Source organism: Mchenga conophoros, linkage group LG3 (genome assembly GCF_057382185.1).
Source record: "Mchenga conophoros isolate Kocher_MC1m ecotype Shallow Benthic linkage group LG3, M_conophoros_male_GT1.1, whole genome shotgun sequence".
Classification (NCBI taxonomy): domain Eukaryota; kingdom Metazoa; phylum Chordata; class Actinopteri; order Cichliformes; family Cichlidae; genus Mchenga; species Mchenga conophoros.
The window spans coordinates 79,563,059-79,588,157 of NC_140528.1; the positions used below are offsets into that span (position 1 = coordinate 79,563,059).

Genomic DNA, 25,099 nt, shown 5'->3' on the forward strand with positions numbered 1-25,099 from the left:
CTCAGGGTGCTGGACTTGGGGTGAAATCTTGTTCTTACTGTTCAGCTGACTTCTCAGGACTTGCCTGGCCCTCTGCAGGTACTTGGTGGTTTTTGAGCGACCTCTTAATGGTTCCCATTTGCCTGTGGGATCCTCAGGTACTTGTAACTGTGCTCTATGTCTGCAATGTTGACCCAGGCGGGTGGAGGTGGCCGGCAATGGAGATGAACCCTTTCAGGTGGCAAGGCAGGAGGCTGGAGCTGACAGAAGCAAAGGAACTTAGGTGGTCCCACGTTGGTGACAATGGAAGGTCTCCGTGTCAAGCATCTGGTGTCCGGAGTAAGTGTCTGGCCGTCTGGCATCCAGCAATGGCGTGGCAGACGACAGGTGTCTGCTGCCCGGCATCCATCAGCATGTGGCAGCCATCAGCAAGCATCATCCAGCGGCAACGCGTGGCAGGCAGTAGCAGTCCAACATCTGGCATCAGACGACATTGTGGTAGGCAGCAGGTGTCAAGCGGCTTTTGTCCTGCGTCTGGCATCGGCGTGGCAGGCAGCAGGTGCCCGGCGTCTGACATCTGGCGTCTGGCATCTGGCGTATGGCGCCTGGCATCTGGCGTCTGGTATATGGCGTATGGCGTCTGGCATATGGCGTCTGGCATCTGGTGATGGCTTGGCAACCTGCAGGTGTCTGGCAATGGTGTGGCAAGTCGCAGGAGTCTGGCTTCTAAGATTTGGCGTCCAGCAGGTGTCTAGCGTCCTATGTGCCAGGTGTCTGAGCTACTGACAAACTGGGCATTGCCAGTGGGGAGCTTGTGCAGCTCAGTACGTGGATGCCCCATGAACAGAGCAAAGGAGTGCAGAGGAGTGAGCACACATAATCCTGATTACCCTGATGTGCATTAAAAGCTCGCCAGCAGGAGGACTGTGTTGACAGAACCAAATGAATTTAGGTGGTCTCTGGGGAAAAATAGGTGTCCAGCGTCTGCTGTCTGGAGTCCCATGATGGCGTGGCAGGCGGTAGGTGTCCAGCGGCAGGTGCCTGGCATTCAGCGACAGCATAACAGGCGGCAGGTTCCGCTGTCCGGCATAAAGCTACAGTGTGATGGGCAGCAGTGTGGCAGGTGACATGCATCAGCCATCTGGCATCTGGCCACTGAGTGGCGTGTGGCGACGACGTGGCAGGCAGCAGGTGTCCAGCTTCTGGACCTAGACCTATGGCATTTTTTGCATCAGTCAATGTTTGTCTCCGGACTGTGGAGGACCAAGGGAGAACCCACATAGGCACAGGTAGAACATGCAAAGACTACACGGACAGTCCCCAGATGTCTGCCAGTTTGAAAATAAAAATGTTAGATTTAACACCACAGAGCATGTTATAAAAGTGCACATTATCAGCATTCTCAAAACATCCTCAAAATGCTACCCTCAAAGCATCACGTCTTGGTTTAACTTCTAACTTTACAAGAACATTATCTGAAATGATAAGCATCCCTCTAGAGTACTTTGACAAATGATTAAAACTTTCAAAAATAATGTTAAAGCTCGTAGATCATGTTTGCCAGTATGGACCGGGACAAGCCTGACAATGAAAGTTCTTGAAGTCCACACAAAGTCCTTCTAAAAAAACTCTTGTTAGTAAACCAGCCTCTCACTGATTAGGTCTCAGTCCATGACCTGTTTTGTGTTTTCTACAAACTTGACCAGATATTGGGTCTCTTCCTCTGCAGGTTGTCTTGCATCAGTTATAAATCTTATTATAGTGGTGTAATCACCAAAGCATGGTTTATTGTGTTGCACATGGGCAGCAGCATCAGTAGATCTGCTGGCTGGTATGTTTAGATTCAATTGTCAAAGGAGCTTGCAAAGAAAAGCGTCTGGACTTCTTTAAGTTACTTGAAGACGTTTCACCTCTCATCCGAGAAGCTTCTTCAGTTCTAAGGTCAAATGGTGGAGAGTCCCAGATATAAACATAGTGGGAGTATCCCCCCACAGAGGGACAAAAGGACCCCCTGATGATCCTCTAATCGCCTGAGCCAAGGTGTGAAACTGGGTGTGGGTCCCAATCAGCCAGGGTTTTAGGTGAGCTCATTGTGAAACCTGGCCCCACCTTATCATGCGAATTCCTGAGGTCAGATGGCCCAGGATGTGAGTGGGCGTTAAGGCGTCTGGGGAGGGATCTCAAAACTGGATTATAGATGGCAGAGAGTTGGTGTCGTAAACCCCCGCCTCTGTTCAAAGATGGTCGCTCACAGTGGACATAGATGGCTTCTTTCACTCCTCTTTCAAACCATCTGTCCTCTCTGTCCAAAATGTGAACATTGGCATCCTCGAAACAGTGTCCTTTATCCTTAAGATGCAGATGGACTGCTGAGTCTTGTCCTGTGGAGGTGGCTCTTCTGTGTTGTGCCATGCGCTTGTGAAGTGGCTGTTTGGTCTCTCCAAAAACTACGATGACCTGGATAACTGAGAACCTTCACAGACATATTGCCGTACATTTTGGGAGGAACACCCTTCAACTGGTGCGGGAGTATGAAAGGGAATCAAGAAAACTGACTACGATGACCTGGATAACTGAGAACCTTCACAGACATTTAGATTCAATTCAATTCGATTTTATTTATATAGCGCCAAATCACAACAACAGTCACCTCAAGGCACTTTAGATTGTATACAATAATACACACAGAGAAAAACCCAACAATCAAATGACCCCTTATGAGCAAGCACTTTGGCGACAGTGGGAAGGAAAAACTCCCTTTTAACAGGAAGAAAGGCTCAGGGAGGGGCGGGGCCATCTGCTGCGACCGGTTGGGGTGAGAGAAGTTAGACAGGATAGAAGACATGCTGTGGGGTTTGAATCCACATATATTTCCATTATACTTTCATGCAGCTGTTTTTCTTAAATTTATGGTGTACATATTAGTTATCAATGAAATTCACAGTTCTCTCTTGTTGTGCATATATATTTTTGCAGTCTCTCATAGTATTAAGTGCCTGTGACCCTTTTTCCTTTAGTTCATTTATTTTAGGCTACTGTACTGTTTTTATTTTTTTCCCTTCTGGGATCAAAAAAGGAACTTACCTCCCAGTCCAGGGGGCTCCCGGTCCATGTGTACATCATCATCATTGAAGAAGTGGCTTTAGACTGTAGGTGTAAATAGATGAAAGAGTTGTGGCCTGTGATTTGCTTAGCCAGAGATTGTTTGGTTTCCCCGATGTATACGTCGCAAGAATCCTCTTGACACTTAACCACAAACATTTTATGTTGCTCTGTTTGTGCTAGTAGACCAGATCCATGGCCTGAACTAATTTTTGTCATGAGTGATGAAAATACAGACTCTAAATGAACAGAATCATTTTGTTTTATTTTACTGCCTGAGTTTCTAACCACACATCACTCACTTTGGCGAAGCCTACCTAAAACTACTATGCCAGTACAAATAAACAGCATGTACGATGACAGAGTACAAGAACCACCTGATTCATCCTCAGATAAAGAAAGAACAAGATTACACCTAAAAGGCTTCAAGGGAAATCATCTCTTAAGGGCCAATGAGCTATCAAAAGAAGATACTGGGCATGTGCCCAGGGACCATGTCCCATCCAAAAGGCAAACAGGGCAAAATAACAGACTTTTATTCAGTCAAACTTTAGCTCTCAAAAACAATAAACTATCAAAACATTGATATATATGTTTTATCATATCAAAATATATTGTGGTTGTACAACACTCAATTCGTAGAAGATACAGTTTTCTACTTCTATGAAAAAAGGAAGGACATGCCCAGGAAACTGAGTTACTTCAGTTGATTTCCTTTGGTTAACCTAGTTGCTGTAGCTGAAGGTATAGCAAGTCCCTCAAGCTCAGGTCCTCTACCAGAGGAGTTTGAAAGTCTTGTGCAGTATCTTAGCTGTATATAGGACAAGACTGTTCAGGATGTCTCTGTCCAGTACCTGGAATCCGCTTGAGCCCCTCTTCCACTTTGGAAATTACAGCTCATAAAGCTTCTATAACCACTGAGACCACTTTGGACCACGTCTGCTCCAGTTGTTACTTTAGTTCCTGATAATTCTCTATTGTCCCATGCTCCTTCTTCCTGTTGCTGTCCACTGGCATTGGTACATCTTGTCAACCACCATTATGTTTGGTTGGTTGGCCAGCAGCTGCATGCCCAAATGACCTTAGCCCTGGTTTTCTGAACCCCCTTTGGTGCTGTCTCCCATTGGAGCTTTGGGGACTTCTAGTCGATATTTAGCACAGATGTTCCTGTATACCAGCCACTCCCAAAGTCAAAAGTACTGTGGCCCACTTAAAAAACAGAAAAGCACATGGGGCCCATCCAATCTTAAATCTTAACAAGAAAAAGTGACGTATTTCCTTGAAAATTTTTTCAAAAAATTTGAATAAAATCTGACTCTTCACAAGGTTAATTATGGAGTTCCACAAGGACTGGTTCTTATATAGTGCTTTTCTACTCAATCTGAGCACTCAAAGCGCTTCACATAACTTGTACATTCACCCATTCCCACAAGCACTTTTTTCTAAGGTGTTTCTAAGTATCTTGCCCAAGGATATTTGGCATGCAGTGGTAGCACTTAAATGCTTCTTTAAGTGCTTGATGATTTGGTATGTGGCACGCCCCACTAGTGGGGCTCAGAATTCTGACAGGTGGGGTGCAAGTCAGCTGGCAGAAAGGTCATGCAGAATGAATGTTTAGCATTGGAATCACTTTTTTGGCAGAACTAAGAAATTCATGGCAGTTATGTGAATAATATGTGCATCCACTGAAAAGGTGCAGCCCAGTGTGTAACGCAACAGCCGCAATAAAGAAGTGTACTGAAAAGTGCGAACATGTGGTCAAGTCTGTCAGGCATCATTTGCAGTGGTGCCAAAACCCAGGATTGGGCCACTGGTTTCGGCCCAACCGAAGTTTCGACCCAACCACATGTTCACACTTTATTGCGGCTGCCAACTTACACACTGCAGCTTTTCGGCTACAGCCTACACACATCAAGAACAACAGAATCCAGTTCATTCTGTTTTAAGCTGGCGAGGCGTGATTGGGGATGGTGTTCAGGTGCATCCATCCCCTCCGCAACTGCACCGCAGACCACGCCCGACTACAGCTCTGCAGTGAAAAACAGGCTCACTGTAGCCACAAAGAGTGAATAGTACTGTCACTAAATTATATATTTTTAATCTCTGTTCACAAGTTTCTGGATTTCTTTCTTTTTTTTAAAATAAGATTAAGACTGAACTTTATTTTCCATGTTTGGAAATGTTCACATTCTGTTTAACTTGTTGCTTTTTTGAAGAAGTGGTGCAGACTAATGAAGCAGTCTAGTGACAAAAGTTACAAATAGTTGTTTAAAATGAAAGTTGTTTGTTTAAAACAAAAAATTACTGAAGGATTCATTGTCAATGACTTTATCTAAATAAAGTTGCAGCTAGGCTTTTCTGTCATTGTTTTGGCTGGGCCCCACTAAAAGTTTGAACCTCAAATCTCCCCTGCTTGGCCTCCAGTAACACTGTGAGGAATCTTGTAGTCGTCTTTGACCAGGATATGTCCTTCAGTGCGCATATTAAACAAATACATAGGACTTCTTTCTTCCATTTGTATAATATCTCTAAAATGAGAAATATCCTGTCTCAGAGAGATGCTGAAAATTAGTTCATAAATGTATTACTTGTATGTTGGACTAATTCATTATTATCAGGATGTCCAAAAATCATTAAAAAGCTTTCAGTTCATCAAAAATGCTTCAGCAAGAGTACTGACAGGGACTAGAAACAAAAGAGCACATTTCTCCCAAATTGACAACTCTTCTTTGACACCCTTTGAAGTCCAGAATTTAAAATACCATCACATACAAGGTCTCAAATAATCAGCTCCTATATTGTCTTTAAAACCTCATAGCACATCGTACCCCATTAGAGTACCATGCTCTTAGACTAGTGGTTTGCTCGAGGTTGCGGTTGATGTCTCACTCAATTTTGGCATAGAGCTTGATGTCATCTATTTACAGGAGGTGGCTGATGTCACTCCACTCCTAAATCACTGCTGAATCTATATCTGTATTCACTCTTAGTGTTGAGAAGGTTTTAGGAGGTTGAGTCCTTACAGAACAGCCACAGGGTCAGTGCATCATCTTGGTATATTCCACACTTAATGGTGACTTGTGTCACTGCCTTCAAGTTGGCCTCCAGTGTTGTATTCCACAGTCCCACTGAGTTCCTGATCAATGTTATTGGCACACTATTAGCCTTATACAAGGCAAAGCACCCCAGTAACCATTTGTAGGGTATTGAGTTCTTGTAGTTGACGGTAATGCTCAGGTTGGTCTGCCTGGCTTTAGAGCTCTATCCACCAGGAGCCGCTGTTTTGACCCTTTGCTGTTATTTTCAGTGCCTTTCGGAGATGTGATCATGTTCATCTTGATTGCTACCATGCGATGAGATGAGCTTCCATGTTGTGGTGAGGCAGGCAATCTGCTGGGAGTTTGATAATGCTGTACTTTTGTGGGGATCCACCATGATTATGATTGTTCGGCCCTGTGTTAGCTAGTCTGTTGTTGGCAGCCCTCTTTGTGTCTCTAGCCAAACATGGTGTACCATTAGCTTGTTCAGCCCTTCAGACCCAGCCAATAGGTATGGATCATCAGGTCCTGGTTCTTAATTCAGGACACTAATTGTTGAATGTCTGCCTTTGTAATCTTAGGTGTTTCTTCCTCTGGGCGGTTGCTGCGGTCTTCTCTTAGGTCCACCAGCTGAAATGTGGGGGTATACAAGTGTGGCCTTAGTCTTTTTTCAGAAAACTGCAGCAGTAAAGAAGTTTGGTTAACTGTCATTAATCTATAGTTTTACCTGGCAGGTAAAACATTACTCCATTGTGACAACCAATCAGTGGACAGTCAGATCTACTCCAGGACAAAAGGTTGGGGTTTTTTTTGGTGTGGGGGGGTATCTAGCCAAGACTACTTGGATCATCTATCCATGGAGAAAAAAATGGAGAAATGAAGAGAAACTATGAATTTTGTAGACTTGTGATCCATATTCTGCCCCAGCAGCTTTATTTGAATCCCTGAAAATAGCAACGTCTCTCCCAGAGCTCCATTTCGGTGACCTCTACATGTAACTTGTAGAGAATCCATCACCTAACACTGCTGCCAGGATGCAAGCTTTCAAAGTACAGACAGCTAGATGTATTTTCAGTCTGGATGGGTAAAATAATGGCGCTGTGTGGGAGGTGAAGAACAAGAAATTGCTTATTTAATTAAAGCAAAGTTAAGGGCTACATATCTACCTTAAACCAACTACCACACACAAATCTTATCTTTTGTTGACTTGGACTTTGACCAGAAAAGTTCCAGTAGTATTAATTTATTACTTTAATGTCATGCCATGAGAGTTGAGTATTTTTACACTGCAAATAATTCCTACAGTTTAAAGAAGCTGCCACTGACAGAAGGGGTTATTGCGCAATTTGACCTGTAAGGGAGGTACTCTGTACTCTGGGTCCTTCTGGTAGCTGCAAATAAACATTGATGAGTGAATCTGATAGCAGAGCAACTATGTGACATTTCGACTAAGTTAATCTCAAAGACATTCAGAGGATGGTTTGAGGGCAGACCTCACTACTGTTTTTGACCGACAGGTGGGCGTGTCCCAGAAGGTCTGACATCACGTGCATACTATGGACAGAACACATGTGTGTGTGTAGTAAACTAGCAAAGTTGTGAATAACTACATAAATAACAATAGCATCACCTTCTGCTGGGGTAGCTCATTCATCACAAGCAATATTTCAGAATGTCCACAAGAGGTCTCTGTAGACCATAAACTGGCATCCACAGGACATGGCTTACAAGGCCGTGCTGAGCGCATGGCCACTGATGCAAAGGATCTTTGGGTCTATTTGATTATTGTATATTGACGTTCTGAGGCTAAATCAAAACAGATAAATTTGCAAACCCTTCGGCACTTCAGTAAACCGGCGAACATCCTTCAGGATTTCCCTGATTGTGGCTTCCAGCCTTCTCCACAGGGGCTTCGTCTATATGCATCTTTGATCTTATATATAATTGCTTCTGGGATTACTGTGGCAGTGGCCTGTATGAGCTCATTGGTTTCAGTGATACTGGTAGTTGGGATGGTTGGCCAGGTTGGCTCATGATATTTATAATGGTCACTGTTGTTCCCACTGTGCTGTAGCCTCGGGATCTCTAGCTTAGATAGTAGTTTCAGCTGATGTTGCTGAGCTAAAAGGATGCTTCTTGGCCATTTTGGATGTTTGGTTTCTACTCATCTATAGTTCTCACATATATAACCTCTCTTATTGGGTTGGCTGGCATAGTAGCATTTAACCAACTTCATATTATCAGTCCTTGTAAATATACGCCTTGTTCCAGTAGTCGACCCAACCAAAACACCTGACACAGAATTTGTTAAGCCTGGCCTATTGTTCCGAAGACAGTAATGATACCACTGCACTATCCAATTAATGCAACTTGAGTACGCCACAGCAGTACCTTAACACTCTGGCTATTGTAATAATTTGCTGTACGGCAGTGAAGGTGAAGGCATGCTACACTAGATGGCAGCAAAAGCTGCAGGAATTCTTACTATTAGAGGATGTTTAAACTCCAGAAAAACTTGACCCCAACGCAAAATCTGCTCATGTTCTAAAGGAAGATATTTATGCATTGTGCAAAGAATCAAGAGTGACAACAATTGCAAAATATTGAAAATAGGTCTGCCGAAATACTTGTACTTGATTGCAATAAAATATGTGATGTAGATACACTAGAAAAGAAAATACCTTCATATAATAGTTATAAAACCCCTCATCATCAGTGGCACGCCAGTGGAGAGAGTGGACAGTTTCCGATACCTGGGTGTCCACATCACTCAGGACCTGTCATGGTCCTGCCACATCAACTCCCTGGTTAAGAAAGCCCGTCAGCGTCTCTTCTTCCTCAGAAGACTTAGAGACTTCCATCTGCCACTGAAGGTGCTCAAGAACTTTTACTCCTGCACCATCGAGAGCGTCCTGACGGCAAACATCTGCACCTGGTTTGGGAACAGCACCAAGCAGGACAGACGAGATCTGCAAAGAGTGGTGCACTCAACCGAACGCATCATTCAATCAGAGCTCCCTGACCTGCTGCCCATCTACACCAAGCGGTGCAAGTCCAAAGCTAGGAAGATTATGATGGACCTCTCCCATCCCAACAATGGACTCTTCTCACTGTTGAGGTCTGGGAAGCGCTTCCGCTCCCTTAAGGCCAAAACAGAGAGAATGAGGAGGAGCTTCTTCCCCCAGGCTATTCGGGCCCTGAACCAGGTGTAGGACTGGACTCTCCCACACACGTCACTATAAGACTGGACTCTCACACACATCACCACACGCACCACCACACATTTCCTATAATCCTATAATTCCTATAATTTATAATCTTTATAATCTTTATAATCTCTTCTGCTATTTGCACATTCTTTACTGTAAATTCCTAAGTTAATTTGTAAATTTTGTAGTAAACTGTAAATTGTAAATATTGTAAAACTTTTCTTCTGTCATTTAATGGTCGGGCATTGTACAGCTACAAGCATTTCACCCCCATGTCATACTGTGTATGGTTGTGTGTGTGTGACAAATAAAATTTGAATTTGAATTTGATTTGAATTTGATTTGAATTTGAAACCCATATAAAATATAAACCCATGCTTGTGGAACTATCTTGTGTATACTAAAAGTTAATGTCTCAAAACTGTTTCACTTTTAAGCTGACAAGCAGAACACTCTCTTCCTTGTTGCAACAGCTTTAGCCCTTGGCAGTTTTGAAACATCCTGTGGTTAAACAGCCAATACCCACATTTAAAAACAAAAACTGAAGAGTGTAAATTCTCGTCACAGTATCTATGCTAAACACAATCCAAAGAAGGAGGCTACAAATCACTGAAAATGAGAATTACCTGATTTCAATGAATTAAGCACAATGAAATGTAGAAAGCACTCTGCTGAATCCTTTTTCTTACCATAAAAGGACCATTTGAAAACAGCTGTAAACTGCTGTTGAAAGGGCAGCTGGTAGGTGGAAAGTGTTCACATTTACCCACTGCTGTGACTCATTCACAAAAAAATATTAAAAGAGACACAATCATCTCCAATAGCTTATTTTAGGCATAATAAATATTTCCAGAGGGGAAAAGAAGGTGTAAATGTCATGACAGTCTCTTGCTGCAGCTATGAGAACTATATTTGTGACAAAAATTATATTCGTAAGCCCACTCTCTGTGTAAACTGCGCATATGACAGAATGTGATGCACCTTTTGAACTGTGAACTGCACTTCAGCTGGGACAAAGTTAACTTGAAAAAGAGCTGCTTGTGTGTCAGCACGGCTTTAGTTCTGTGGTGTTGATGCTCTTCATCTGATTTGGCTGTTGCGTGCTGCTAGATGTCGGTCTGTGGAGGTCTATTCAGGCCAAAATTATGTTTACACCATTTACTATGAGCTTCAGTTAGTCTCAATGTGTCTTTCGGCTACACGCTTCTGTGTGCCTGTTGTCACTTGACAGCGCTGTTCTGTTTGCTGTGTGCACAATTACATTCAGGACTACACAGCACACTCAGAGGGGTAGTCAGAGGGGAAGACGCATGTCAAGATAACAGATTCACAAAGAGAAACAAAATGCCCTATAAGTGGGGACAGCACGGTGGTTAGCACTGTTGCCGCACAGCAAGAAGGTCCTGAGTTCAATTCTACCATCAGGCTTTCTGTGTGGAGTTTGCATGTTCTCCCTGTGTTTGCATGGGTTCTCTCCGGGTACTCCCCGGGTACTCCGGCTTCCTCCCACCGGGGCTTGAACCGGCAACCTTCCGATTACAAGGTGAACTCCCAACTCTTGAGCCACGATCGCCCGCTACACTATAGTGTAGTATAGTGTAGTTAGGTACTCAATTCTAATTAAAACTGGGGCGGTGTTACCTTCTAAAAAGGACCTTAGCAAAGATCCAAACAGGAAGAGTACTGACTATTTATACTCTAGTTTTAACTCTTTATATCAGCTGACTGAAAGCAGTCCTTCCTCTGTGAAACCAATCAGAATTAGCTAAATAAAAAATAAAAAAAGACTTTAAGGCAAACATTATTTCTGTTATTTGAACCTTTTCCTTCCTGCGGTGATGTCATGGATGTCTACCATTTCAAAATCCCACTGTTGCACCTCCCATTCACCACATTCATTTCCACTTCTCATTAAAAGCAATGTTGCAATGTCTATGGGGCAAGAGTCTAGACCCCACTGCGAGGGTGGGGGTAGAGGTGAGGGGGATCTTCCTGAAAAGCTAAAAGTCTCACTGCCTTCAGAAAAGGATGATGCCATAATGGATGGTCTAACAGCAAAAAACACCCTGTTTTTACAATTTTTTCAAATGTAATTTTTTTGTACTATAACCTGTTCATTCCTATTGTAATGTAATCAAAAGGAGAATATTTGTAGTTGTTCAGAGTCCCACTAAGTATTCTGAGAGGGGTTTGTAACGTACACCGGGCATCCACATTAACACAGTGGGACAGACGGCTCCTCTGCAGATTCTGTATACAGAATATAATAATAATAATAATAATAATAATAATAATAATAATAATTTATACTTTATATAAATATATATATATATACTGTACATATATAGAGGGCATGGATGGCATGTACGATCTACTGTACAATGTAAAGCACCTTGAGGTGACTGTTGTTGTGATTTGGTGCTATATAAATAAAATTGAATTGAATTGAATTGAATGAAAGTATACTCTGCGTATGTATATGTGAGTATATTTGAGTATTAATGTGTAATAGGATACTGCTTAGCAGTGTACTTAGCAGTGCGGTATGATGTGCCCGGAGCACCTCATATCACCTCACTAGTGAACAAGACCCCGAGATACTTAAACTCCTCCACTTGGGGCAGGAACTTGTCCCTGACCCAGAGTGGGCACTCCACACTTTTCCCTCTGAGGCTCATGACCTCAGATGTGGAGGTGCTGATTCTCATTCCCACCGCTTCACACTTGGCTGCGAACTGTTCCAGTGCGAGCTGGTGGACAAACTACAAGACAAAATACAGACTTACTATATAATATATACAAAGATGGAAGAATTAAGGATATATAGGTATAACATGCATGTTGCATGGTGTGTGTAATGTTCGTGGTGACTTAGTGACTTAGTGGTTTGTGGCTAAAGGGCTTCCTGTTTGTCATCACACTGACAGGCCAGAGGAGAGGACTAGGCCACTTCCGTTTGGTAGACTTTAAACTACACACTACATACGAGTCTTTATGAATACGAAAAGAAACAACTTCCATTTGTTATCACTTAACAGTAGAAGTGTGTATTGTTGTTTAACGTTCATGAAAGTTCCCCAATAGCGCTACAGTTTCAAGGGGACTCATATACAGACTATCTTGAACTTTGCTGCACTATGATTGTATGCTATGGAATTTACTCTTCACCTTCTGTTGTACGACACTTTTTGTTCAAATGGATCAGAAACATGTTAGTAAGAACACGTTACCCTAAAACTACCAAGTCTGGTATGATGTTTTGAAAAATGCAAATCAGTATTACAGTAAACTCACTGGATTTTCAATTCAATTCAAACCCCAACAATCACGTAAGCCCCTATGAGCAAGCGCTTTGGCGACAGTGGGAAGGAAAAACTCTTTTAAACAGGAAGAAACCTCCAGCAGAAGTAGGGCCAGTAACACTGCACTCTCTGTGTTTCCAGTTTTTGCACCTTTGGATCTGTTAAGAACCAGATTTCCTCTGATGCTGATCCTCCTTCCTGTCTCACTGCCTGTCAGAAACTTACCTGCCAACTACTGTTCCTCTTACCTCAGGTCTTCGTGGAATACGTGGAATAAGTCTGAAATCTCTGTCTGCCCTTCTGGTTGCTGCAACATACCTTAGGTCTGGAAATGGAAAGGAAAGGTCAAACATCTCGTTCTACAAGTTCCATCTCTCAGACACTCACTAGGGGAACCACCCCTTTCTATGTCCTTGCATCGCACTGCTAAAAATAAGCAAACCTTCTTTCACTCCTTTTGCAATCATACTTATCTTCAACCTGAGCTCTGGAAGTAACTCATATTCTCCCGCTATTGCAGTGGGTCCCGCTCCTGTGACGTTCTCTCTCTGCCACTCCTTGACCTTAGTGATCCTTGTGTTAATTAAAGTTTTGTCTAAAAATAAAAAGCAGTGTTTTGAGTCTGCTTTTGGGCAATGCCTTTGCACGCTGGCCACTTGGCCTTGATAGAGAGGGTGTCTGTCTCCCTGAATCCAAAATGGAAGCTGATTCACAGAAGAGGGCTTGCAAGCTGAAGGCTCTGCCTCCCATTCTACTTTTAAATACTTTAAGGGAATGCATTACACACCACTTGTTACTTTTCTTAAAGATATCACAGTACGTTACTTAATTAATCACCAGAGAAAGTAATTTGTTACTTCTCGATCCATTACTTTCACGTTACTCCATAACATGACCTGAAATGCATTGTCACATAATTACCAGTTAATAGTAAAACCTGGGGCTACACATATTGATGGAAATCTCAATCCCAATGAGCATAAACACAAACCGACAACACAAAGCATTTGCAGAAAACCTGCCCAAAGAGACTTCAAAGCAATTACCATAGTGATTCTACTTTATTTATATGTAAGAGTAGGACTGAAGGCTACAAGGCTACTGGACTCCTAACTCATCAGTACTTCTGTTAAGTGCTGAAGATGAGGCTCTGGAAGCAAGACTCAGCTCAGCATACGCTCAGTTTCAACATCACTCTGGGTTCTTCTGTAGCTTCCTGTTAGCATGTCTGAAGTTGTGTTGTTTCTGTCTTGGATGCAGTTTTCATTTTACCATCCCTCTCTTGTCCCTTCTCACAAAATAGAAGTAGTGTCCATGACTGCTGCTAAAAAATTCTTTGCTGCTCATTTTTTGAGATTCTGAGGGACAGGGTTGGGCTTTTCTTTCTTTTTTCTAGTTGATAAATGGACGAGAAAATGGCACAACAGGGATATATTTAATTAAATTCACAAGTATGCTACATAGTGCCTTAATATTTTATTAAAGACAAGTAACATACAATGGGAACAAGTCTGGAAGTTTCAGTTTACCTTCTGTATTGATCGTGAACCAGCTGAGCGATGTAGCCACAGGTCAGCTAGCTTTGTCCTATGACCACAGCCTCTATAGGAAAGACACAAATTTAACATAAATATGTATGAAAAGTATGAAAAGCTCTTTTTATGTTTTAAATTTGCACTTCTCTGCACAAAGACTTCTTGTACCAAATAATTGTGACACTTTCTTCACCATCAGGTCTCCATGTAGAGTTTTATTTTCCCACACACTCTGAATACCTGATGTGTGACATGGGACAATGTACCCAGTTATTCATTGTGTTCTATATGTTTCCTGTGTACTACCTACATTAATGACCGTAAAGACTAATGGACACATTATACAGTTTAAATAAACTTACCACTTACCGTAAATATGAGATAAACTGCACAGGGTAAAACAGAAACAGTCTGGTAGTTATTTCGGTGCAAAGTGTTTTCAACATGTGTTGATGTGCAATTGTGAACGAACACTTTAAATATGTTAAAGAACACGATCTTACCTAAGCGCTAAATACAGCGCCATATAGCTGTCTGATTTTTTTGTTAATACTAATTAAAGAACAGTTTTAATGGTGTTGTCTTTTGTGTTACATTTTCTAGCCTGTGACTTTTAATCTAATGCTCCGGGGAATCTTTTGTTTTCATGTGTTTGAGTTTTGACAACAATGACAATATTTTCTTATGTACTGAATTTTGCATAACAAAATATTAATTTGATTGAGTAAAGGAAATGACATAACTGCTGTATAAAAACCTAAATTACATCTTGGGGTAGTGGGGGTGGGGAACAAAGGTGATATCTGTAACTCTCTAGGGAAGTTGTCACAAGTATCAGTATTCAACGGTGAATTGTACGAGGATGAGTCTTCTGCTGGGTCGTCTGCTACTTTTGTTCCTCCATGCCCTCTCAACTTGGTGTGAGTAAAAACATCAATATTAATGTAGGATCATGTGTGCTTCTAAAGATGCAAACTTTAAAAACTTTAACATTTTTAAATTAACTTGAGAAAATAAGTAAAAAAATAAACCAAATCTAGATTTCTGGGCATAATCAAAATCTAATGGGTGCTAAGCTTTCATGGAATTCTCACATAACTTGAAAACTAAAGTTTCTAAAAGTACTCAGATTATACAGAATTAATTTTTAGCATTCAAATTATTGTTGACTTTAATCATCCTACTTATAATGCACAGGAACTGGACGAGATAAAAAAAAAAGGGGGGACCTGCTTAAACATAAAGCTTAATGAAAATAGCGAAATATAGACATAGTTGAATGTAAGTGCTTTTATGCATTTTTAAGCCCATCACTTTCATTTTCATGACAAATTTACAATGCATGGCTAGTTCTGAGCAGGAAACTGAGTGAAGTTTAGCTGAATTCACATGAAGGAAGTGACTTCACATGTTAAGTGACTGAACATATAGTGAACCACATTAAACAACTTATGGACATCAAACAACAGTTAAAAGGAGAGTGAATAGATTTCTGACTTAGACTTTGAATGAAGAAGTTATATTTATTCAAGGTTTTTGAAACGATAGATGTAAAAGACAACCTAAAAGTTGTCAGGAAGTTTATTTGAGTTTATTTTTTATGTTTCTTACCGTATTACCGTAATGCTAAGTTCTAGTGTTACTATAAATATGTCTTAGTTAGGTTTTGTTTAGTTAAAGTTTCATCCATGCTCCCTTGTTTATGTGTCGTTTTCTGTCACTTGTCCTCTGTGCATGATTTTTAGTTATGCCTGTGCCTCGTTCCCCTTATCTCTTTCCGTGTTCCTCTCCTTGTGTATCATTCGGTCTCCCCAGTCTGTTATGTGTTTCATGTCTGCGTTTTCCATGTCATATCGTCAAGCTTGTGTTGTCATGTCTACGTCTCACGATGTTTCCTATGTTATTTTGACAGTCTGGTGTTCCATGTTCAGTGTGTTCAGTTTTGCCTCCCCTGTGGGATCATGCTCATTTGTGTCAGCTGTGTTTGCCAGGTGTTTCCACTTCCCTCAGTACTCTTCTGTGTCATGTCTCCATGTTCCAATGTGTATGTGTTAGTCCCCGTAGGGAAATTACTCCTTTGCATTTAACCCATTCACCCAGTGAAGCAGTGGGCAGCCACCAATGCAGCGCCCGTGGAGCAGTGTGTAGGGACTGTACCTTGCTCAGGGGTACCTCAGGGTAGCCGTTCAGTGGATTCGAACCCCTGACCTTCCGATCATGGGGCAAGAACTCTATCTACTGAGCTATCCCTGCCCCTGCCCACCTATTCCAGGTGTCTATGTATCCACGCCAAGTTTCACATTTAGGGTTTTTCATGCTTAGTTTTCCCAGTTTAGGTTATTGTTTATTCTCAGCTTGGTTACCTTGTGCATTGCTTTGTGTTTCTCCGTCAGCCATAATAAACGACTCGCTTTCAGTTAATATTAAGTTTGTTTCCATGATTTGTTTTGTCTGGATTTAGGTCTTCTGTTCTCAACTCCACACAGTCTTTATCCACTGCCCTTGACAAAAATGATTGTCATGTCATCTTTATTTCCAATGTGCAATCACTACTTTATATTATTTTTAAATAACTTACAATATTATGTTCCACTTTATCTCTTACAGGTGTTTCATCAGGCACATTTGTTGTGACCCAGAGTCCTCATGTTTCTGTCATGGAGGGCGAGACAGTAAACATCACCTGCTGCTGGACAGGGAAGTTTGAAAGATTTAGAGTGAACTGGCTTAAAAATCAAACAGAAATTAGGAGCGACTACTTTATTAATCAGCCTAATGCGTCTCTGAAAAAGGAAGAGAAGAAATGTTCTTTTTTGAATATCTCAAATGTTAGACCAGAGGATTCAGGGACGTACATCTGCAGGGTGACTGTGGAGATACCATCTTTAACTGAGGCTAAAGGAAATGGGACAGTCATCACAGTCAAGACGATGGGAAGAAGTGGGACATTCGACATTCAAGATAAAAGAAATCGTGAAGAAGTGAAAAAAGTGAAGAATGATGACAACACAGGTCAGCATATTGCTCGAGGTAGGTGACAAATCACCAGAATGCTGACAAACATGTTTATGTAAGCCACTGGGTTGTCTAATATAGGTTTACCGAGACATGATCAGGTCTTATGAGCAAACATCATTTAAAAAAAATATTGATTGTGTCTCGAACGTTATTAGTAATGTTTCACTAAAAACATATGAATGTACACTCACAAATCAACAGCGGTGTTATACATCTGCTCTCACATGGTTAGCAAACCGTGCACTAAGACGATGGTGGTTCATAATCCCATATGCAAATGTCTGATTGTGTAGATTTTTAAAATGGCACAAAACCGCTGTGGAACCAGGATAGCAAAAATTAAGTTCATATTTTGTCAAGTTGTGAAGAGGCAGTGTTGGGGAGTAACAGGATACATGTAGCGCCGTTACATATTTAAAATACAGAATATGGGTAACTGTATCCCGTTACAGTTACCGTTTTAAAAGGGGGTATTCAGAATACAGCTACTCTGTTGAACTAAATGGATTACGCGCGGTCTTTTCCTTTTTCATATGTTAGGCTATGCCCTCTCTATTTTTGGAAACCCAAACAAAACATGCATTAAAGAGGCTCAAATGCCTGTGTCTCAATCTCACTGCCCATGTCACCTCTACTTGCCGTGATGTCACATCGCTTGACGTGAAGAAATATTTTTAAAAATTATTTTTCAAAAAATGATTTAATATGAAGGCAATAGGCAGAGTGTTACAGGCATGGCCCTAAAGAATGTAGCCTCATGGACAGTATAGTCCGTGCTGCAGGCAGAATGGACTGCTATACCCGTGATGTGTCTGTGAGTGCGAGGGAGGGAGAAAAAGGAGAGTCAAAAAGTACGAGTTGCCACCGAGCAGAAGCAGGAGCTGGAAGCATGTAAATATAATAATAACCACTGCAGCCAAGAAGAGTGCCTGACAAGCCCAGTTGTAAGTAAGCTATTAAAACTCGACTGTACTCTGTGTTCGTGTTTTCCTCTGAAAAAATAAGTTCCGTTGGAGCAGCCTTTCAACGCCTCTCTCTGTCTCTCGCTAGCAAAGTTGACCCAGGCAACAAAGTAAAGCTAGTTTTCGGCTACGAGCCCGACACGAAACCCGACATATTAGCCAGAGGTCCCTTTACGGTTTGGAGCCGCGGACCCATTTTCTATAAGCGCGGAATAGTTTTCTATTCCTGCAAAAAGCGCAGCCTTACCTAATGTCAACCTACTGTTGCGCATTTCTTATTGATATTTGAAAATCCAGTTGGTATTGTTATGTCGAATAACCTTCAGTAATGTCAGTGAAGGTTCTCAGTCATCCAGGTCATCGTAGTCAAAGGAGCTTGCAAAGAAAAGCGTCTGGGTCAAAATCAAGATACAAGAAGTGGAATCCTTCACTGCGCACATTAACGCTGTGGATAAAAACATCAAGTTCACCAGGGAAGACACAAAGGACGACTGTTTGCCTTTCCTGGACTGCGCCGTGCACATAGAAGAGAACGGCAACCTCAACATCGAAGTTTACCGGAAGCCCACACACACGGACCAGTACCTCCTCTTTGACTCCCATCACCCTCTGGAACACAAACTTGGAGTAATTAGGACCCTACACCACCGGGCAGAACATGTTCCCTCTAAGCCTGAAGGAAAAAAGAAGGAACACACACATCGTTAGCTTCATAGCATAATTGCCTAAGTCATTTGACTAAGTCAATGACTTAGGCACTTATGCTATGAAGCTAACGACATGTAAAGGAAGCACTCAAAACGTGCGGCTATCCCAAATGGGTGTTCTTAAAGTCAGCAAAGAGGCACAGAAAAGAAGACCAGACACCAGCGAGGGAGGATGAGAAGGACAGACGCAACAACATTGTCATCCCCTATGTAGCCGGTGTATCAGAGAAACTCAGGAGAGTTTTCTCCAAGCATGACATCCCAGTGTATTTCAGACCCAGCAACACGCTCAGACAAAAACTGGTTCACCCGAAAGACAAAACGCCAAAACACAGACTTAACAATGTGGTGTATGCTGTACAACGCAGCGAGGAATGCTCAGACCAAACAGCCACTTCACAAGCGCATGGCACAACACAGAAGAGCCACCTCCACAGGACAAGACTCAGCAGTCCATCTGCATCTTAAGGATAAAGGACACTCTTTCGAGGATGCCAATGTTCACATTTTGGACAGAGAGGACAGATGGTTTGAAAGAGGAGTGAAAGAAGCCATCTATGTCCACTGTGAGCGACCATCTTTGAACAGAGGCGGGGGTTTACGACACCAACTCTCTGCCATCTATAATCCAGTTTTGAGTTCCCTCCCCAGACGCCTTAACGCCCACTCACATCCTGGGCCATCTGACCTCAGGAATTCGCATGATAAGGTGGGGCCAGGTTTCACAATGAGCTCACCCGAAACTCTGGCTGATTGGGACCCACGCCCAGTTTCCCACCTTGGCTCAGGCGATTAGAGGATCATCAGGGGGTCCTTTTGTCCCTCTGTGGGGGGATACTCCCACTAGGTTTATATCTGGGACTCTCCACCATTTGACCTTAGAACTGAAGAAGCTTCTCGGATGAGAGGTGAAACGTCTTCAAGCAACTTAAAGAAGTCCAGACGCTTTTCTTTGCAAGCTCCTTTGACAACCTTCAGTAATAGTAATACATCACGCAACAATAGTACATTCATGTAGTTGTAAAAAGCATGATAATATATTAAGTAATCCAACGTATTCAGAATACGTTACTCTCATCGAGTAACATGACGGAAAATGTTACAAAATGCATTTTGTAACATGTATTCTGTAATCTGTAGTGGAATACATTTTAAAAGTAACCTTCCCAACACTGTGAAGAGATGAGTGGTATGGACCTAAAATGCACAGGAGTGGATATAGTGAACAAAGGACAAGCCCTTTATTTGGCCAACAAGTAAATAAAAAAATATAAAAAAATATATAAAAGGGGTGTCAAATGTACGGCCTGCGGGCCACATCCGGCCTAGGAGATAATTTCATATATCTGTTATTAAAGATCCGTCGTTATGTGGGAGCCGAATCTTCAGCCTTGCTGAGAAACCGTGCATGGGAGGGTAGGACTTTATTTTAATGGGCACACCATGCGGCCAATCACATGCGAAGGCAGAGATCACACCATTATGTAAAAGAAGGAAGGGCAGCAGACATTCCTAAGACACAAAGAGACGTGAGCCAGTGTTCCAGGTTAACTGGTTTTTATCCTAGCTGGTTAGATCTGTTTGCACAGTCCATTCTCCGTGCAGCAGATGTTGGATTTTTTACTGAATAGTCTTCTCTGTCTGTCAGCGTCTCGTGGAGTTTGACAAGATTAATGACGTTGACCAAGAAAGGTCTCCATCTCCAGCTCATGCAAATATAGGCACGTATCAATATTATCCTCAGACAACAATGAAATTATGTTAAAAAAAATTAAATCAGAAAGTCTTCCACCTGTCGTCGTGCCCGTGTCTTTCTGTAACATAAATAACAAGCCGAGATTTTCCTCACAACACAACCGATGAGCTTGACTGACCGTCGGGTTTACCTGCATACATCCTGTTCACCTGTCAGCAGTTTAAAACCTGCTGATATAGGAAACACGCCCACGTTACCTGGTGACGATCACAGCTTAATATGGGCAGCTGCTGATCAATATAACGTGAAGTTATTCTGCACAAAATAAGCAAATGTATCTTTTTTCCTCAGCGTAGAGCTGCTGGAGCTCGTGCTTCCGCTCAAAGTGATTGATTGTTTCTCTTTTTCACTTTCTACTATAGACATTTCTGTTGTTTTTTTTTGTTTTCAAAAAACAAAACAACAACAACAGTCTGGGCAAAGACGAGAAGGCACAGGGTCATGACATTTTTAAGTCTCATGCTGACTGTTTTCTTCCTTTTCAATAGCAGCATTTTCTTCAGTATGTAGAAAAACTGTTAAATATGTAACTTCTTTACACTGACAGGAAGGAGAGTTTCACTAGTCGGGCCCACTTAAGTGGGCACCATATGGCCCGCAGTGTAAAAATGCATTTGATGCTCCTGCTTTAACTGAAACCTATACTGGGAGACTATACTAGAACATTAGGAATTGGGGACATCAGGGTGACTAACGGTCTGAGGGATAAAGGGAGACAATACATATGATGATGAGGGGAAGTGGACATATGGGAACACAACTGAACTGAACACACTAAATGATTCAAGGGGAAGTGAAACAGAACACGATGCAAACAAGACAAGTGACTATCAACATAAAACAGGAAATAACACAGACAGCAGACAGCTAGGGAGGCAGAACACAGACAAACCAAACAGACATGTGGACACAACCAGAGAGACAGGGATCACAAAAGGGAACCCACAACCAAGGAACAAAACTACAAACAAACTCAAAAGTGTGGGGAAAACCTACAACAAGTCATAAATCCACAAAACTCAAAACACTGGCATGGAGTTATCACTCCAGCCTGTGGACTGTGTATAACCTGTGTGCACCTGATCAGATGCCTCTGTCGATGAATTTCAGAAGCCCGAAAGGAAGAAGTATTCACTTATCTCATGAGGACTCTGCCCGTCCTCGCCTTGATCACAGCCTTCTTCTGGCTCTACTATGTAGGGAGCAAAGCTCAGCAGAACTCAAAAGGTACAATACAACACAAAGCTCCAGTGACAGCCAGTTGGTTACGCTGCATAATGACCGGTTGATTGTCATATTTCAGCTTCTTCTGGAAATAAACCAACTTCAAGTCAAAAACAAGAGCAAGACGAGGAAGAAGAAGAAAGAGATGGAAGAGCAGTAGAAGCAGCAAATGAATGTTAGATTAAAGTGTCTGATAATAAAATCTGATTACAAATAGAAGAACTGTATTCTTTTGTTACTGATCAGTTAAGAGTATGTATAGTTTTATTCTTCATTCATTCAAAACAACAAATGTTGGCACAACAAAAAGTGACTGCACATGTAAATAGATTGAAAAGTGAGTAATACCACAACGCATGAGAAGTAAAGTGGGTAGATGGTGTCTGTGTGGAAGTATTGTGTCCGAGTGACACTTGTCAGTTGACTGTTGATTCAGTGTGAAAGGTTTATCCTGTGCCCTCACATCTTGAAGTAAGTAAAAAAAAGAACCTCTTTGCTTTCAGATTTGTTCCTATTCTTTGTTTTCATGTTCAGTTAAACTTCAGGTAATTCTGCCATTAAGCTACTAAAAAAATTGGAATAAAACGTTTCTGTGTTTTCTTGCACATGTTTTAACGGCACATTTGTTGTGACCCATACTCCAAATATGTCTGTTCTACTGGAGAGAAGTCTGACAGAGTGAGTGTGAACTAGCTAAATAAGACAAAGGAAATGGTAGACATCAGAATTATAAAGATGGTTGATACAGATAAGCTTGTTGCTGGGGGTAGGTAACAAAATGTCCTGCCATACTTCATGTTGATACCGTCCCGTTATGGACTGTATGATATTATCTTGCTAGTAGTAAAAGTCCGAAAAGCTCCACTTGAAATGAGCAAAAACCCATAAAAATCTAGGCTGAGCACCTGATCCTGTTTACAGTTTTAGGATTATTGTATCTGTACAAAGTTATAGACCTGATCTCAAAGAAGTCTTCTTTAGCAACTGAAGAAAATACAGTATTTAAGAGCTGCTACAGCCTGTGCAGCTATATCAGTGTCATCCATGCTTGTTGCCACTTTTATGTTTTACTTTGCAGATCACATTAGCTAAGTCTGCTAAAAACTGAACCACAGACTTGCTTCACCAGTAAGTATGAGAGCTGATGGCTAGAGTCTGTAAGGTGTAAGGTCCAGCCGATTGGAGCACTGGGGATAGCAGTTGTTATAATGTAGCAGTGCCTTTCAATCGTGTTTTCATCTAACAAGAAGCAGTTCTTGCTACCTGGTAGTGAATAACTTGTGTTTACCTCATCAGATGAATTTCCCAGGTAGACATGTTCATTTCAGTCCTTAGACTCTACCTATCCTTACCCTCAGCACAGCTTTCCTCCACCTAAGGAACAAAAAGCCACATAAGGCTGAAAATAAGCTAGTTTTCAATATCAAAGTGTAAATGGAAAATTTATTTATTTACTTTCTTTAGCCTTCCATCTGTAGCACTAAATGTCTGTCCTTTAACTATTTGCTCAAAACAGTATGATTTTGCTGTTATGAAGAATTCAGCGAAGCGAAGGAAGATAAGCTGTGGCTTTGAACTCTGCAAAAACTGTAAAAGACGAGACTAATCTGAGCTTTGGGTGCCAATGTTTGGTGTGAATAATTTGACCACAGATGTAGGCGTCAGTTGCTATTGTTGGTTCAGTGTGAAGGAATGAAGCTTTTATTAACTGGCCTGCTGTTTTCCTGTATATGCATCCTCTCTTGGGGTAAGTAAAAAAAACCCTCGTGCATTTTCTTTTCTCTGCTTGTTTCAGAATTTTATAAATCATTTATAACGACTGGTAGTTCGGTCAGGTACTATTTAGCTGTAGTAGTGTTAAGGCTCAATTTTACAACTTATTTTTCTGTATTTCTTTGTAAAATATTGAACAATTTTATGTCTGTATGTCCAGTGTGATCTGTGACCTCCAGTATATGTTTTTCTATCCAGGTACTATTTTACTGTGTTTGCAGTGTGTTTGGAATCATTGTAATGCTGAAAAATGAAACTGTTGTCAGTCAGACACATTTCAGATGGTGCTGCATAATTGTTGGTACTTTTCTACATTTAGAATGATTATATGTCGTAATGATTTGTCCTTTGCAAAGTTGTCTGTTATGTGTAGACATAACACTTGTGTCATGTTTGTGTGCGGTGTTCAAGGGATTCAAAGGTCAGTATTAAGTGGCTCAACAAAATAAAAGCTAAACAAAACAAATAAAAAAACAAACAACATTCACCTGAAAATGGCCAGATATGAGGACTGGACTGAAAAAAATTAAATGAACTTAAAAGGAAAGAAGAAAAACTTTGAACTGTTGCTAAGACTGAGGCATGGCTCGAGTGTTTTGCACAGTACTGTACAATGTTGTTTGGTTTTTGTTCTTTGTTTTCTGTGTCTTTGTTTGTGCAGCTTTTCAGTCATCCAGGTCATGGGAGTACTGTCGTATTTCAAATGCAGTTTCATCAGCCTGAAACACACTGGCTGTTCAGATGTCTTGCTTACCTCATGGCACACAGGTTGAGAACTACTGGTCCACCAAACAATAAATCTAAATGCTAAAGGCTATCAATTGAAATGTTATAGCTTTAAGTTGCTCAGCTTTTGTTCCATTACTGGGAGAGGGAACAGCGGTGATGGCTGCTACTAAGTTTCCAGGAAGTTGGATTGTTAGCATGGTAACCCTGTAATTTAAGGTGATCAGATGAACTCTATCTACTAAATGCCAGCTTGACAGCATTTAGCTCAATTCAGTGCTGTACTAACTTTCAAATTCACACAGAGTACAGCTATGCTAGTAGCTCTTAACAGCATATCCTACAAAACACAGACTGTATATAAGATGGATTTATATTCTGATAATTTTAAGTGGGTTTTCATTAGATAAGTTGAAACCATAGGTGATAGGGAACTAGTATTTTCTTGGTACCCATGCTTAAAGGTACAGTGTGTAAAATCTCACCACTAGGTGTCAGTAGATTGCACATTGAAGTGAAGTGAGTTCTGTTTTCTTATAAGTCTATGAGAATGCATCAAATTCTTGGAAAATGTTACTCCACAGTAGACCATGTATATTCAATATTCAAAACATTTCTGACTCACTAGCGCTTTGAGGGCTCCAGAACAGTAGAAAAGCGCTATATAAGAATCAGTCCATTTACTATTCCCTAGTGATAACTGACTTGTGACTGACAAGTCACAGATGAGCTGGTTGTTACACTGTTACAAAATAACGTTGCAATTGT

General features: G+C 41.4%; 1 protein-coding gene across 2 annotated transcripts in view; it reads left to right on the forward strand.

The window, feature by feature from the left end:
- LOC146580663 (uncharacterized) overlaps positions 1–24,086 on the forward strand; it is a 34,343-nt gene extending 10,257 nt beyond the window's left edge. Inside the window, exons 1-4 of one of the 2 annotated variants that reach the window (XM_085267429.1) lie at positions 15,007–15,085; positions 16,773–17,195; positions 21,719–21,835; positions 21,912–24,086. In XM_085267429.1, the coding sequence (XP_085123555.1) occupies positions 15,028–15,085; positions 16,773–17,195; positions 21,719–21,835; positions 21,912–22,012 (699 nt within the window). In that variant the 5' untranslated portion in view covers positions 15,007–15,027 and the 3' untranslated portion in view covers positions 22,013–24,086. Of the gene's footprint in view, positions 1–15,006; positions 15,086–16,772; positions 17,196–21,718; positions 21,836–21,911 lie in introns of those variants that run through there. The other variant, XM_085267430.1, reaches the window with a different exon arrangement.
- Positions 24,087–25,099: the final 1,013 nt, after the last annotated feature.